At 37.6% G+C, this 16251-nt stretch overlaps 1 protein-coding gene across 9 annotated transcripts in view; it reads left to right on the top strand.

Annotated features, from left to right (window-relative positions):
- The window catches only part of hts (adducin 1-like protein hts), a 242199-nt gene that overhangs the window by 203000 nt on the left and 22948 nt on the right, over positions 1-16251 (top strand). For 4 of the 9 annotated variants that reach the window (XM_080273001.1, XM_080272999.1, XM_080272998.1 and 1 more), the window contains exons 12-15: positions 3422-3538; positions 4278-4566; positions 5230-5349; positions 8030-8110. In XM_080273001.1, the coding sequence (XP_080129127.1) occupies positions 3422-3538; positions 4278-4566; positions 5230-5349; positions 8030-8110 (607 nt within the window). Of the gene's footprint in view, positions 1-3421; positions 3539-4277; positions 4567-5229; positions 5350-8029; positions 8111-12988; positions 13127-15048; positions 15298-16251 lie in introns of all 9 variants that reach the window. The other 5 variants (XM_080272995.1, XM_080272993.1, XM_080272994.1 and 2 more) reach the window with 2 other exon arrangements.

Here is a 16251-nt window from a genome sequence, read left to right as displayed (position 1 = left end):
TGTAAAATAGTAACATTGTAGAGGCGTAAAGCAACAAATTCTGACAAAAATTAAGTCACCATGTAACCATTTTGAAACATCTCAAAATTTTCTGCCAATACTATTCACATATGTAGTGATCACACCAGATAGGTATAGAAATCCATCTGCGTCTCATGTCCCTCTTATCTTTGAGAGTCATAAATGCTTGATTGGCATATGATAAAGTGCACATTATCACCTGCAAATGGATGTTGATAGCACCTCAGTTCACTACATCCAATATAAGTATCTGTTTGCCTCTTTTTGCCTCTCATAACTAGAATCATGGATGCACGAATGAGACGTAGTGGACAAGGTGCATATTATCACCTACAGGTGGATGGTGATATGTACCTCACTTAAGTATTACCTTCAGGGGTCTATGAATCCACCGATCAAAGAGAGGCAGGAGAGAGAGACAAACTTTTGTATTTGACTACACAGCAATGAGCAAAAATTTTCTGACAATTTGTATTGGCTGTAGCAGTGGAAATTACGTAAACTGGTTTGACGTGATGGCAAGATGTAGCACACAATTAAAGAGTGACAGAAGGAAGGTGCTTTCTTGTCTGGGGAGGAATGAGAAATGTGGAAGGTAGAAACAAAACTGGTGGGGGATTGTTGGGGATGTTTTGCTCTTGGCTGTACATTGCAAATGGGTCATGTTGGGGTCTACCACATAGGAGAGAGAGTTGCTCATGGATGCAGTGTAAGCTGAGGTTCAGCAGTATGTATATTTAAAGTAATGCCAGGTTGAGCCATAATCAGTCATGAAATCTTGTACCTCAAGGTTGTGTGTCTGAATGGTGAGCGCCAAAGACATGGATTCTGGCTAGTGTTCCACCAGTGCTCACTTGCTTGCTGTGTTTTATTGTAGTAGTTGTTAAGACCATGGTTTGTGTTCTAGGTGGCACAGGAGGCTTTGTAGCACCTCTTCCTGTATGATTTGTTTCATATGTTACACCTTGACAGTCTCGGGTATGCATTTCTTGCCATTTAAATGTCAACATAGTTTTTATTAGTCATATATTTGAGGATACTGAGGTGTTGAATTGTACATCTTACCATTTTGGCATATACTTTTTATATAATTTGATGTCAGCATACAGTAGTGTTCTTCAGTAACATACAAGATGATGCTGAGTGCATTGTGCAGAATGCATTTTGATTGTTACATCTTAGCATTCTCTTTAATGCATCTTTTATCATTTTAATGAAGAGGGATGCCATCTCATGCTGTCATTGATATATCAGCACAGTGGAGCACCCAGGTTTTACAAATGAACCCTCTCTTCCTTGCCATCAAAGGAGAATGTTGGACTGTAGAAGAAAGGGAGCTTCAGCCTGTAGTCCACCAGGTTCATGTCGAGTCTGGGGTTGCAGCTACGGGGAGATCCCGATATAATAGTAGGATATGTTAATGAATGACTGCTCGGATAGTGGAAACTCACATTGGGATAGTATGCGTCAGTAACATACGAGAGGATATTGAGTTATGGTAACAGAATAAATCGCTACGGCAGAGGTGTTACGAACTCTCCAGCGCCACACAGAATACAACCGTACAATTCATTAGCATCTTGGTATTAGTCATAAGAGCTTCAGTTGTCATGCTTAGGAGTTATATCACCATAGGGTACAGAAAGACATTATTTTTGCCCTGTAGCTGCCTTAGGATTAGTTATTGTTACATGGCTCCAAGGTTAAGTTTGCTGTGATTTTTTTTTTTTCTCCCCTCATGTGTTCGCAGTTGTATTTTCAGTGTTCATTAAATAATTCCTCTTTTAATATCAGGGTTTTTGAATGCTCAGTTATGTTTTCTATTTTACTCATAATATATATTTTTTTTTACATCTTGGAAAGAGGTAATGCACATTGAGAAGTGCCAGTGGAAGTTAGCTTTTATTTTTTACAATAATCATGGCCCTGTGTGAAGTAATTGTTCTAGTGTTGTGACTCAGTGTTCATGATGTCTAGTGGTTAGAACGCCCCAGTCAGAGTGATGGCACTCTGTAGGTTTAATCCGCAAGAGGTGACTGGAGGTTGTTCAGTCGTGTAATGCCATCACGGGAAGTACATTGGCTGCTGTGGCCAAAAATGTACTTACAATAGCCTAACCTCGGACCCCTATACTGGAAGGGGGTAATTGGCTGTTACCCATATAGATTACATTTGCCACAAGGCTTTTCAGTCATAAAGATATAATTCTCATGGTAGTTGCCTTTGTTGGTAGTATGATTGCATACTCACTAAATTCTGCACCCATAGTTTTGGTAGTAGACGTAAACAAATACCTATCACTGATGTAGTCTGTTTATTTTTACTTTATGTTCTTTTCTTATAGAGTTACTGTGCAATTCATGGTCATTTTTGTGTATATGTGTTATGCTTTGGAGGGCACCCGGTATTTTAATATTAATTTTTTAGTGGATCAAAACTATAGAAGTTGAATTGCTATTATTGCTATTATTTTTATTGAGTCTCAGAACAATAGGAAATTCTTTGATAGAGTGGAATGTAGAATTAATTGTTAAACTAAATTTCACTGTTATTTTTCCCTGTTTATTGAAGGTGTTCCAGAGATTTGATGCTACATGACGTGCGTGTCTCTTCCTTTAAAGACGAACTTTCAGTAACGTGGCTAAAGGAATGCCTACACCTGTGCATAATAATACTATCTGCATCTTTATGCTTATGAAAACCCATTATATCTGGTGTGTGTTCCTTCAAATAAAGTAGAGGATTTTTGACATGCAGCTTTCATTTAATAACTTTTAGGACTAGTAAAGGTGACCTGTTCAGTTAAAAGTTTGTCATGCATGTTCAAAAAAGCGTTCAGATCACTCGTAATGCATGAAGAGAAGTTTCCTGTCGGTTTCAAAGCATTCATAATGTAATAGGGAGCAGTTTCCTTGTAGTTTCATAATATTTTCTTTGAAACTGCAGCTTCTCACCTTTACTAGACTTAATTTGTGCCTGTTTCGGTATACTGGATGCTGCCGCTCACACAGATTGGCAGTTGACACGCAAAACCAAGCACAAAGGGCCTTGCAGAGTTGTATTTGAGTATTTCAGTGATAGAAGCTTGCAATGGATGATGATCATGCCTTCAGAGGTTTTGTTCCTGGAGCCCTGTACTAGAGTAAAATAGTAATGATAAATGTAATAAAAGTACTAAAGTAAAGATTTGTAGTAGGGAAACAGGCACAATGCAAGGCTGTGACGGCAAATGTATGATAAATATTTAAGCCGTACAGCTCATTAATAATCCCATAATGTTTTTAAAAGTTGCAAAATTATGTGGGGCTAATAAAATAACCCCATAATATAAAAGCAAAAAAATTTCAAAAACTGTAATAGGCCAGGCCCTTTCACGTGCTTTGTTTTGTTGCCCTGACAGTGGGTGGCTGATGGCTCCCCCACCCACTCCACCTCCACCCCCGTCAGAGTGGACTCAGCCCTCCAGTTTGTACCTCCCAACACCAACCCAAAGGAGTTCAAGACTGTTCAGAAGATGGTGAGTTCAAAACCATCACATTTGTGCATTTTTTTTTTGTAATTTTTTTAGTTGTCAGGAATGTTGAGTTCAAAAGCGTCACTTTTTGTAATGTTTTGTTCTGTTGTTTTAAATTTTCAGTCTTGTTCAAAAGCAGTGAACTGTTTTGGAATAGTATTTTAAGTGTTCAAGATGTTTAGTTCAGAAGTTGTGTTTTATTCTTTTGTTTTAAGTTTCCATTACTGTTCAGAAGTAGAGAGTTCACAGACATTGCTTTCATGCAGTGTCATGTAATAATATTTTTAGTTTTCAGTACTTGCCGTCTGATTGTACTAATATCTTATTTTTTATTACTTGCCTTTCATTGAGACCTGTGTATGATTCTGGGTATAGTATTATCATCTTACGCATATGCAAAATTGTATGGATTTAATAGTATGTGTATGTTAAAATGGAATAGTTAATAATACTTTTTTTTTAAGTTACTCCTGAATATCTGTATGGCCTATGTGATTTAGACATTGATTTACGTATGCATTGTGGTGATAGGTCAAGAAGAATTGGTGGGTGGGCAGCCAAAGTGCTGGTCCCACCACTAAGTATATCCTTATGGAGAATTGTATGGTATTTTCAGTATGCATATGTTTTAATGGAACAATTAATAATACAGTACAGTACTAACTTACTTTTTAAGTAGCTCCTGAATGTTAACATGCAGTATAGAGTTAGACATAGATTTAATGAAACATTGTGGTGACAGATCAAGGAGAATCGACGGGTGGGCAATCTGAGTGCCGGCCCCACTTCACACCTATTGGAGGGGGTGACATGGGACGAGGCCCGGCGCATGCAGGACGCGGGCATGTCCGGTGCCACCGACCACGTCATCCTTGTGGGAGCAGCCTCTAAGGGCATCATCCAGAGGGACTTCCAACACAATGCCGTAGTGTACAAGACTCCCTATGCTAAGAACCCCTTCGATGCTGTCACTGATCAGGAGCTGGAGGAGTACAAGGAGCTGGTGGAACGCAAGCAGCGGGGAGAGCCAAGTAAGTAAGAGATTAATCAGTACAGTAGAAAGGTAAAGATGGACGTTGAAAATCATGGGGCAGAATATCAGAATGGGCAGGCATTTTGTGCTGGATTTGTGTACAGACAGGAACAGAAATTCACCAAATGTTTCATTCATTCATTCATTGCCAGACGCCATGTATCCCAAATGGGGTGGCCAAGGGCTTAGAGTTAATTGTTTTACAGGGAGGGGCACTAATCCTCCACCAACCCCACTTGACCAAATTTTTCACTGCATGTATTTCACTTTAGGGCACGTACCTTACTTACCTCACTGATAAATCATATAAAAGAGACTTGTGTGGGCAGAGAAACATACCAAGCCTCTCTGAGCAGCTAGGAATGTTAGCCAGCAGAGTGAAGTGAAAAGTAGAAAAAGTGAAATACTATGCAGACTTTTATCCTCAGATGCACAAGATTCTTCATGGTGATTTTTTTTTTTTTTTTTTTTTTTTTTTTTTTTTAAATGGCAAAAACAGAGAGTATGAGTAATAAACAATTGTTCTAGGTAGTCTCCTTACTTTACTGTGTAATCTTAATGAAACATATATTAGTGATGTTGATGATTAGTACAGCGTTCATTTGTGAGAAAGTTGATGATGATGATGATGATGAAACAACTCTCCATATAAAAATTTCAGTTGAGGAGATAGAGATTGAGAAGATGAACATCGTGCCAGAGCGTGCCACGATGGACGTAGTTGATGACACCACCCACGACGCCACGCTTAACACCACCAGCCCCACCTCAGACCAGGAAGGTGAGTCTCGTACCCATGGACTCACACATTTTCACACACAGTTTTACTCATTCACAATCCACATTCTCACCAACCTTTTTATGTGTTTATCTTTCTCCCATACCTACAAAACAGGCCCTTGTATATTGGTTTTAGTCCTGACACTCTACTGTTTTTACCCCTACTTGGTCCAAGTTTCATCCTTTAGCGGTTTATTTCACATAGTTCAATGGCAGAAGAAGTCAATACTGTTGTGCTACTTTGTCCCCATGATACTGCTTCATGACTAGTATTATATTCTAGTCTTAATTTTTGCTAGAAGTCAGCATTCGAGATGTAGAGAAGACAGTTTTAGGCCAAGTTAAAGTGAAAAGAGTGTAGTTCCTTTTCCAGATTTTCACTCCTTCATCTATTAGTTTTTTCCTCACTGCCTAATCTTCATCTGTCAACTCTTTGTCCATCTGACCTGGTAGCAAATCCCACAGCAGTTTTGTTGATTGGATAATTTCCCTCAGAGTTATACACCCAACCCTGTTTCCCACTTTTTCCACCTTCCCTCCGCCATGTGGCGCACACATTCTCGCTCTCCGTGTCTCTCCCACTTTTCTCCCTCTCCATCTCTTCCTCACAAAGCACACACATTCTTTCTCCCTCTGTCCGTCCATGTCTCGCCCACATTTCTCCTTCTCCTCCTCTTTCTCACATAACACATGCATTCTCTCCTTCCATCCCTCCATGTCTCCCTCTCCCATTTCACCCACTCCTTCTCTCTGTCACGTTGCACAGACATTGTCTCTCCCTTCCTTCTTCCCTCCATATCTCTGTAATTTTTTTTACTCCCCTCCTGCCTCACACACATTTTCTCTCCCTCCATCCCTCTCTCATATTTCTTCTTCTCCTCTGTACCACATACAAACACATCTTTCCTTCCAACTACCTTCACATATTCATCCAAGCTACTGTTGCAGGTACATTGCATCTCTCCAGTTATTTACCTATTTTAACTTTCAGATCTTATGTGCACAGCTGTACGTCTCATCAGAATTAATATTGTCTGTCGTGGATTGTGTATCATTTTATTTTTTTTTTTAGGCATACTTTTGTAAATATAATCTTAAATAGATATTGGTAGCATAAATAGCTTAAAGCTTATTGATCATTTTTTCAGTTTTCAATAAATTTTCAGTTGGATGTCTTGAAATATATATCATACTTTTGTTACAGCATACATTTATGAATGTACTAAAGAGATACTTGTGCCGTAGATAGTTTAAAGCCGATTCAGTATTGTTTCTAGTTTTACTTAAGGATGTTTCTACTAATACTGTATTTGCCTTTAGAAAATAACATATGAAAGGGGCATTAAGTTGATGGTTTGTTCTTGTCCGTTAATATATACTGTTGTTTTAATATTTACTTCAGTGGACTTAGTAATAGGCAATATCTTGTACTTTATTATTGTGTGTGACGTGTAGGAAGGTGTAAAAAAAAAAAAGTGTGCTCAGAATCTGATATGTAACCAGCAGATGGTAAGGTAACACTGTATATAATTGTTCATATCTTCAGTGGAAAGAAGAATATGTCAGCTTTTCTTCCCTCTGACTTTCAGCACAGATGTTTTATATTTAGTTAACTTCCTCAGCACATTTCTAATCTGAGCATGATGCATGAGGACACGCCACATAGAGCTGAAGGGAGGGTGGTGGTGGAGAAGGCTTTTGTAGTGTGAGATAAAAGAGTAAATTCCATTTGTAGTGCAAGATAGAAGAGTAAATTCCATTGCTTTGTAGGAAATGCTGACGAGATGATAGAGCTGTTTAGCTGGACAGTTTCAGTTATGTGGTATGTATGGAGGGTGAAAGTTGATGATGGAGCAGTTCATCAGGGTATTTTAATCGATATAGATGCCTGGTGGTTCAATGGATTGAGGTGCTTCATCTGGATGAAACCCGTATGGGTTCCATGTGAGGGGTAGATGGGGTTTCTTACTGACATTATGTCATTCTGGGGCTAGTGAGGCTGATCACTGTTGTCTGAGTAGCCTAGCCCCAGGCCAATATACTTCTGTTTATATGGGACAAGATAGGATCGGATGATGATGATGTAGAATGTATGGAAGATGACACAAGATAACCATCTATTAAACAAGAAATTTTAGATGATTTGGTACATATAGAAGGTAAATGAGTTAATGAAATATTAATTAATATAAAAATGTTTAAGGAAGAGTTAAATCTAGAGAGAATACTTTTTTTTTTTTTTTTTTTTTTTTTTTTTTTTTTTTTTTAATGAATGACTTTATTCCTGAATGAGAGATTACAATCCAGTAAGGTGGCAGTTTGATTTTTGTAAAAATGGATATATTGTTAGGAATGATTACATGTGCATCACATTATTATGCAGGTGTTTGTTATGAAAGCCAAATGAAGTATACAAGGAATGGTAGAATTAAGGATGATGAGGTAGAGGTAGGTTAAAAGTGGTACTGAGGAGTTAGAGGTTTAAAAAAAAAAAAAAAAAAAAGTTATAAACAAATGGTGAAGGACAAATAGGAAAGGGAATCAAGAGGGAAGAACTCAGACTAGAGTTTGGCAGTTTGGAAAGGTAATGTACAGAGATGAGTATTGAGGACACATAAGGAGGCTTGAAGAAAATACCATTAGGTAAATAGGGTAGCCTGTCTAACTTCACACCTACACAGCAACCAGCGCCACAGTGGTGAAGGTGGAGACCAAACAGACACCTCGAGCCAGCTCTGCTCAGGCCGTCGTCCTCACCGATGGTCAGTAGGACACACGCTGCTCTTTTTCTCTATCTCTCACACACTTTCATTATTTGTTCTTCTCTTTGATCTAACCATCTATTGGGGGGGTGTAGTTTCATATGTAATCCATAACTACTAACAGAGTGGTTGAGACATAGACAGTTGAAGGGGGTGATGCAGAGGAAGGGGAGTGAAGGACAAAGCTCAGTTTATGACTGGTTTTGCCTTACCCAGAGCTTTTTGAGATTCCTCTGAAGAAACATACTCGTGAAACCAGGCTGGAATAAAGTCTTGTCCCCAATTCATGTTTCTTCATATTATCATCCCTAAATCAGTGGCATTCTAGGAAGTGTTCACAAACTGGATTGATAGTGATGGGTACATTTGGATGGTGAATTTCTGAGACATCCAAATTGTCCTGTAGTAGTGAATTATAGTTGTAACATATACTGGACTCAAGTTATATCTTGCACCTCGTTTCAGTTTAAATATACAGAAGTAAAATTTATTCCCGAGATATAGTTTTGTTTAAATATATTTTAAGTACAGTAATCAAAAGATTAAGTTGAGAAACAATGTCCAGTGAAAGTTTTCATATAGTTTTCATATGAATTGGGGTATCTCTGTGTGATTACCAATTAGTGAGAAATATGCGTACGTGGTACAGTAACACTGACACTTTCGAAGGGACTGTATCCTTATATATAGAGCGGTGTTTTCTTTCATACCAAACCCCCATATGAAGAGGAAGTGCTGGATTGTGGCAAGACTTGTGAGTGCGTACTTCCTAATGATATGATGCTTCCTGTAGTCAGTTTGTTTTGCTTGACAAAGCTGGGCCACTGCTGCAACCTGGATACTAAGTTATGATTATATGAAATTCATGAGCCTTAGTTATGAGACAGAAATGAGTCTCCTTGGTTACTATCAAATAAATCCTCCAGTCTGACAGCAGTTTTCCATCAGCTTAATTGAAAGGGGTTAGGGATCTTCATCAGGTACAGTAATACCCCATTATTTTTGCCACCTATAAGTCCAACCTTTCCATGTTTTCCTCTCTTGGCTCCTTCAGATGCTTGTGATTTGGGTACATCATGCATTACATCATTAGATATTACTCTGACCTAGTTTCCCATGACCATCTGGCATGGCGAGATTTTGAGAGATACTGTAATCTTCATCTTTTTCTGTTTTTTTTACTGTACCCACGTTCTTTCTCTCACTATTTCATTGGCCCCCGATCCCAGTTAAGAACAAAAGGCATTACAGTGCTTTCCCAGTCCCATTTCATGTATGGCTTGATTTCAGCAACACCAACAGCTTTGATAATTGAAGAGTAAATTGTTGCTGTGATGTGAATAATGGTGTTGAGAAATTATTGTCCCTAATATTTATTATACCAATTCTCCCATGACTAACAAACCATCCAAAAAATTTTACCGTCACCACCATCCATCTAGTTCCTTTCCATCCGTGCCATAATGATTGAGTAGATAATTATTTAATAGTGCTCTGAAGATATTTTTGAAGTGATGAAGACACAGACAGAGAATGTTATATATATGAGGGTACTTTATTTTCCCATTGATAGAAGGACCTGCAATCCATATATACCAGTTATAGATATGACTTTGTTTAATATTGGTCATATGTGTCTTACCTCTGATGTAATCCAGTGAATCTGTCTAAATGGAGTGTTAGTAATTTACAGACTTTGAACTGGACTCACTGGACATGCTCTCTTGACTTCACGTTGCAGTCTGGCTCGTTAAGTTTTAGACTGTGAGCTTATGAGGTGTTGTTGCCTTGCTTCTGTCCTGTGTCAGCATATTTGTGGGATCCTCGTACTGGTGTTATGGGAAATTTGTGGGGTTCAGTTTTTGCTTATCCAGTGTTGACGTGGAGAAGGCTTATCTGTGAGAAACTTACTGTAAATTTTGTACAAACTTCATTTCCCATCATAGTTTCAAGTACCATACTTCACTTTGTGACATTTATATATTGAAACACATGATCAGTTTTCCAAGTCCAGCAGTATTTGTAATAGAGTACCTCAATTTTTATAGCTGGATGAATACTTCATAATGCCAATTAATATTTAGATACCATTGTTGCCTGATATGGTAATATCAGATTTAGCACATTTATTCATAAATAATTCATATACTCTGAAAATTACATCACTGGCCAGCATTTCATGTTTGTTTTGGTAAAACTTGGCATCATAATTTCATTACTGTGATATCATGAAATTACCATATTCAAGCTATAATGTTAGATCTCAATAGTACCATAAGTACAGTTGGTAAAGAATGATCAGTCTTAACTCAGACTACAAGGCTAACACAGGGCCGAGAAAAACTGATTCATTAATCCCTCAGTCCAGTGTCATATGTTATGCTTCATTCTTGCCGTCTCTAGACAGTTATTTTTAGCTTGGAAGACTTTTCAAACTGGAATGTTAGATACAGCCTCCATTAACTCCTTCACTGCTAGAATATACTCCTAAGCTTAGTAAAATTGTCTAGAGAAAGCTTGATTAAAGTAAGAAATATGTCCTGGAATTGAAGGAGTTAAGAGTGTGGTTGTGCAGGGAAAGAGTGGATGTTTTTTGGGGTGTGTAACTAATCCGAGTGCTTTAATCTTTCCCTTGAGTATTTTATTTGGCCTAAGGTAAGACTTTATATCATTCAGAGCCATCAGGGGGTCAAAACTCAGAGTATGTGATTTCATGTTCATTCAGTGTTGTGAAAATAAATGAGCCTAAAGATCTTGTCTGCCATCAAACACCCAGCAATGTATTTTCTGTTATTGCTGTCACTATATCTGTTTTACTCTAACTTGGCCCAAAATTGTCATCTCCTTCTTGAATGCTTAGATGTAACAATAGATTAACACTAGAAAATGATGCTAATCAAGAAGAAGTACTGCAGACAGGATGTAGAGCCATAGTTTTGTGTCTCTCTCTCTGTCTCTGCCACTGAACTGCAAGGTTAACGCTACAAATGGATACTGTAAGGATGAAGATCTGGGCCAAGTTAGTGTAAAAGGAACATAGTTGATTTTATTCAGCATAGGAGAGACTTTCTGAACTGGAGGAAGTAGATGTAGCCTTCAGTGACACCTTCAATAAAAGAGATCTGTCCTAAATTGAGTAATTGTGTGATGGTTCAAAAAAATCATTAGGGAAATACATCTAATAAACGAAGGGGGTAGGAAATTATTCATGTACTTTTCTCTTGATGGGAACTATCACCTATAAGTGTTCAGTAACTTGAATGTATATATAACTTTGATGATTTATATTTTCACCTTGCTCTGAGTTTTAAAGGCCATGATTTGTAGTTGTCTTACCATTAAAAGTCTTACTGTGCAATTAATTTACCAACAGTTGCTGTAACCTGTAGAGTTGTACTGTGCTGCATAACAATATTGGTTTTGAATTGGAAATTGTGTGATTTTGGTGATTTCTAATATTAGTAATACTGTACTAATCAAAATATAAACCTAATTTGGGAATATTGTCTTAAACGTTACCATGCTATATTTACTGGCCCCCCAGGATTTAGTAACAGTAGAAAGTACTATTTGGGAGCAGTAAATAAAGGACTTTGTCTTGTATTCTCTGGAAGTAAGGAAACACCCAACACCTTTTCCTAAGTGATTTGTTTTGCATATTACACCATACTGTCCCATTGTGTGTTATGTAAATTCTCTTAATATAACCTCATGTCACATACATAACATGCAATAGGATATTGACCAACCATATCTAAAAAATAAATCGCTAAGGAAGAGGTGTTAGGGAGCCACTTTAAATGACGAGAATACAGATCTTTTTTCTAGACCCACCATTTTACTGGCATGAAGGATGTAGTACCTTTAAAAGTAGTAAATCCTTTGAGCCAGAACTAGCATTGCCAAAAACCTGCTTTATTAAGCAGTAAGGTAATACCATGGGGGAAGTAAGTAACAGTAAATTCAGTACTGTAATACACTTTTTAAAGATCTGCAGGTATGATTTCTGTAATATGTGACGAACAGACTACTGTACTCTTTTTTTCTTTTTCTGTTTGAGTATAATTAGGTTTGGAATGTGATTTATTTTATTTTTATTTTTGAGTGTCGGGGCAATTTTTTTTTTTTTTTTTTTTTTTTTTTTCCCCCAAGGTAATTTTTTATGGCAAGGCATTTTTTTCCCAAGATTGATTATTTTTTGTGCCAAAGTAGAATTGTTTTTATTTTATTATTATTATTATTTATTTTATATTTATTTTTTAAAGAGGGCTGGGGTACTTTTAATATTTTTTCGATACCAAGATAGTTTTATTGTTATTTTTTGGAGTGCCAAGGTAAGTTATGTAAAATCTTTGGGCCTCAAGGTATTGTTGTTGTTATTATTATTATTGTTATTTATCTTCAATTTTTATTATTACATTATAATTATTATTATATTATTATTATTATTATTATTATAATGTTGTTATTACTATTATCATTATTATTATTATTATTATTATTATTATGGATCATTATTTTTATTATTATTATTATTATTATTAATTATTTTTTTCTTTATGTATTTTTTTATGATTATTATTATTATTTTTTTAAGGGTATGTTATTTTTTGTAATGCTAGGATAGTTTATACATTGGAGTGCTGGTGCCAGGAGAGTAATACTGTTTTTGCAAGGATGTCAGGGTAGTATTTATTTATTTGTTTATTTATTGTATATTTTTTGGAGGGGGTTACCAGGGTATTATTATTATTATTATTATTATTTTATTTTTTATTGTACAGTATTATTATTGTTGTGAATATTATGACCTTGGTATTTATTTATTTATTTATTTATTGAGTACCATCGTTCCATTGACCATATCCCATGTGTTAGATGGTGAACGGGTAGTGCGCCAAAAGCCGGCCATCCCCCCCAAACCCAACATTCCCAAGAAGCCCACATTGGGGCCGGGGGTGCCGGTCGGGCCCCCACAGAGGGTGCAGGCCACTATGAGAACACTGCCGGCCAGAGGTAACACAGGGGCCAACCACAGTCTCATCCCCCGGCCTGAATGCATCTCACACCATCCTCACTCTACTCTTTTTACTCATACTTGGCCCAGATTTTCATTCTTGTGCATTTTCTTTTTTCTTTTTTTTTTCCCACATGGCTCAGTGGCAGGAAAAGAATTAAGGCAATACTTCTGCATCCTGCCCATAGCACATCCTGGTGACTAGTATCATTTTCTTTGTTTATTGTTACATCTCGGAATTCAGGATGAATTGATGTTGGTTTTAGGCCAAGTTAGAGTCAAAGCAGTATATCACATCACACTCTGAGCCGTACAGTATTCTTGTTGGTATAAGGGACTTCATAATTCGTCGTCCTTAGTAGTATACAGTGTTTTCTTATCTTGTACAGTTTTCCTTGTATTCTGTGCATATTTACCCAGCCTCTTCCCTCTGATGATGGATTTTTTTTTCACTGTTTTTGCTGCCAACAGACAGTTTTGTTTTGTTTAGGAAAGACTGGTCATACGGAACAGCTTAAGGAACGATATATGTAGGCCCTCCTTTTACTAGTCTCACTTCTGCAGAATAAAATTATTTGGTAGTAGCACAGATTCAATATAAAATCCATAATCAAATAGAAGAGGTACACACCAATAATATACAACAGAATTATTGAGAGGTACAAAATTATACGCCAAGGGAGATGGGTTATAATGTCTCCGAAGCCAGCTAGAAGTACGGCCCTCTGAGCAGATGTCCTCCTTTGCTAAGCTTTTTTTCCTGTCAGATTTGCTGATACAAATTCGTGAGGTATTTCAAGTTCAAAGCTAATCTCATGATGGAATATCAGTACATGAAATTAGTTTTGGTTTATACTTTAACTCCTTCAGTCCCGTGATATATTTCCCACTTTTATTTTTCCTGTCTCCAAACGATTTTACTCAGCATGGGAGAGAGGTGTTTGTGAAGGGATTACTGGAAGATGTTGGTAACCCTGTCCCTATAAAATATCTCTTTAAAAATGAATATAATCACCAGGAGACAGCAAGAGTAAAGTGAAGGTGATATACATAAGCTGAAGGGGTTAAGTGATCTTGTGGAGGACCAGCTATAGAAGTGTGTTGTGAGAGTGAGGTGGAGGCAGGGTGACTGTGGCAGCCCCTTGGACAAGTGTGCTCTAGTGTGTCCATCACTGGATAATAATCATCCTGTAGTTTTTGTTTCGCTCAAGTTTACCCACACGGTTTATTATTTTATAGACTAAACAGTTGGATGTCACCAGTTTACTAATGATTCCCATGGCTGTAGTTTGTGTCCATTGTGTGACCCACTAAATTTTACTAGAATTCCAGTTGTCGATTTTCTGTTTGTACTAACACTGTGTTTAGTGTTGGTGTATTCAGCCAGCACTGTAATAGATGATATATTTGGTGTGAGAGTGATATTTGCAAACATTGTTTTTTTTTTCTTACCAGAGTTGAAAAATATACAATATTCTTACCAGTACCAAGAATCTCTACTTTGGACATATAAAGCAAACTATTCCCAGATATTAACAACAATAAGAAGTGTGGTATAATATGCCTTGCTTTTACAATCCATGGTTTTTTGTTTTACATACTGTAGTGTTTGGTGTGGTGGGGAGTGATGTGGCAGTGCAGACTGTATTGTAAGTGGCATTTGTTGCATCAGAGCATCTCTTTCTTGGCAGTTTATTTTGCATATTACACCTAAATATAATCTTCCATGTTAAGTGTACAGTATATTGTTTTATTACGTGCTGGCATCATTAACATGTAAGAGGATATCAAGATATGATGTGCAGAATACAATGCTGGGGAACGGGTGTTATGAAATTTCCCAAACCACTTACAATACATCTGTGAGACACCACCTCCTCACCCCCAAGCATCGTGTGTGACGTCCCCATCCCTCCCTCAGATGGTTCTCCAGTGGATGACCCGCAGTCCCCCCCTGCCCCAGAGTGGGCCGGTGGAGTGGACTGTCATGGGGAGGAACAAAGAACCTCCCCCACTGGCTTATACACTCTATCTGCCCCACTGGGTGATGGGGGGCAGGTCACCCCTGGTCATGTCACCCCAGGTAGCCACACCCCAGGTCATGTCACCCCCCGCACCAACTCCCTGACCCGGGGGCTGCAGAAGATGCTGAGAGCAGCATCCCGGTCCAGTAAGATCCTCCTCCACCACCAGTGTCCTGCCACTAACCCTCCCCTAACTCCCACCACCACTCAGGCTGACTCACTCACAAATACTGTAGAATAAAGATGCTACTGTACTTTGTTATAATCCAAAAACAAAATCAACAGCTGCTGCAGAATACAGTAAATACAATACCCTTACAGATACAGCTGCAGTTATATTTTGAATGAAAAGTTAAAGCGATCTTCATTATGGCTTCTGGTTTCATATTGCCATGAATTGTTCAGATGGAAAAATTATGTCTACATATGTCAGAGTCCACGTTAAGCTGAAAACTGTTGCATCATCCCAGTAAACAGTACTTCCATATGCTTGTAAATTTCTTTCACTGTCCACACAGTTGCAGCTACAGTTTTATTACAGATGAAATTTGCAATTCAGTGCATTCTTCCTCATGATATGAACATTGGAGACTGATGTTCATTGATGGACCTGCTTTTGAATTAGGAAACCGTTGTGTTTGTTATGCTGTAATTAATTTTGTTGTTCATTTATTATTTTGTCTGTCTTTTGCAAACTTGGGTCACATTTATGAGTGAATCAATAGATTTTGATTACTGTATATAATAGAAATCGTTTTACCCAGTAAGGCACGATACATAGTGAGTTTGCTGTCTTAAGATTGTGTCACCCTGAGTCATGGCAGAGTTTACATTAGTGCAATACATTGGTAGTTATGGATTCATTATTTGGTGCCCATAACAATTGCATAAGTAGGCCATAACATTTTTGTAATTTTTTTTATATAATAGCTCCCTAAAGTGATTTGTGTAACATTTCATACAGTAATTAAGTTTCCATAACAGATTCCTTAAATTATTTTTATAACAGCTTTGCAGTTTGGTTTTCATAGCAGTTGGGTCCTAACATGGTGTGAAGGTTGTGCTTGCCCTGTCAGTGCATTTCAGTTGGTACTTAGGAT

Source organism: Coenobita brevimanus, chromosome 52, assembly GCF_032717465.1.
Source record: "Coenobita brevimanus isolate Jiangsu-jjx chromosome 52, ASM3271746v2, whole genome shotgun sequence".
Classification (NCBI taxonomy): domain Eukaryota; kingdom Metazoa; phylum Arthropoda; class Malacostraca; order Decapoda; family Coenobitidae; genus Coenobita; species Coenobita brevimanus.
The sequence above is the reverse complement of the archived record's forward strand: the minus strand, read 5'-3'. Positions and strand labels throughout refer to the sequence as shown.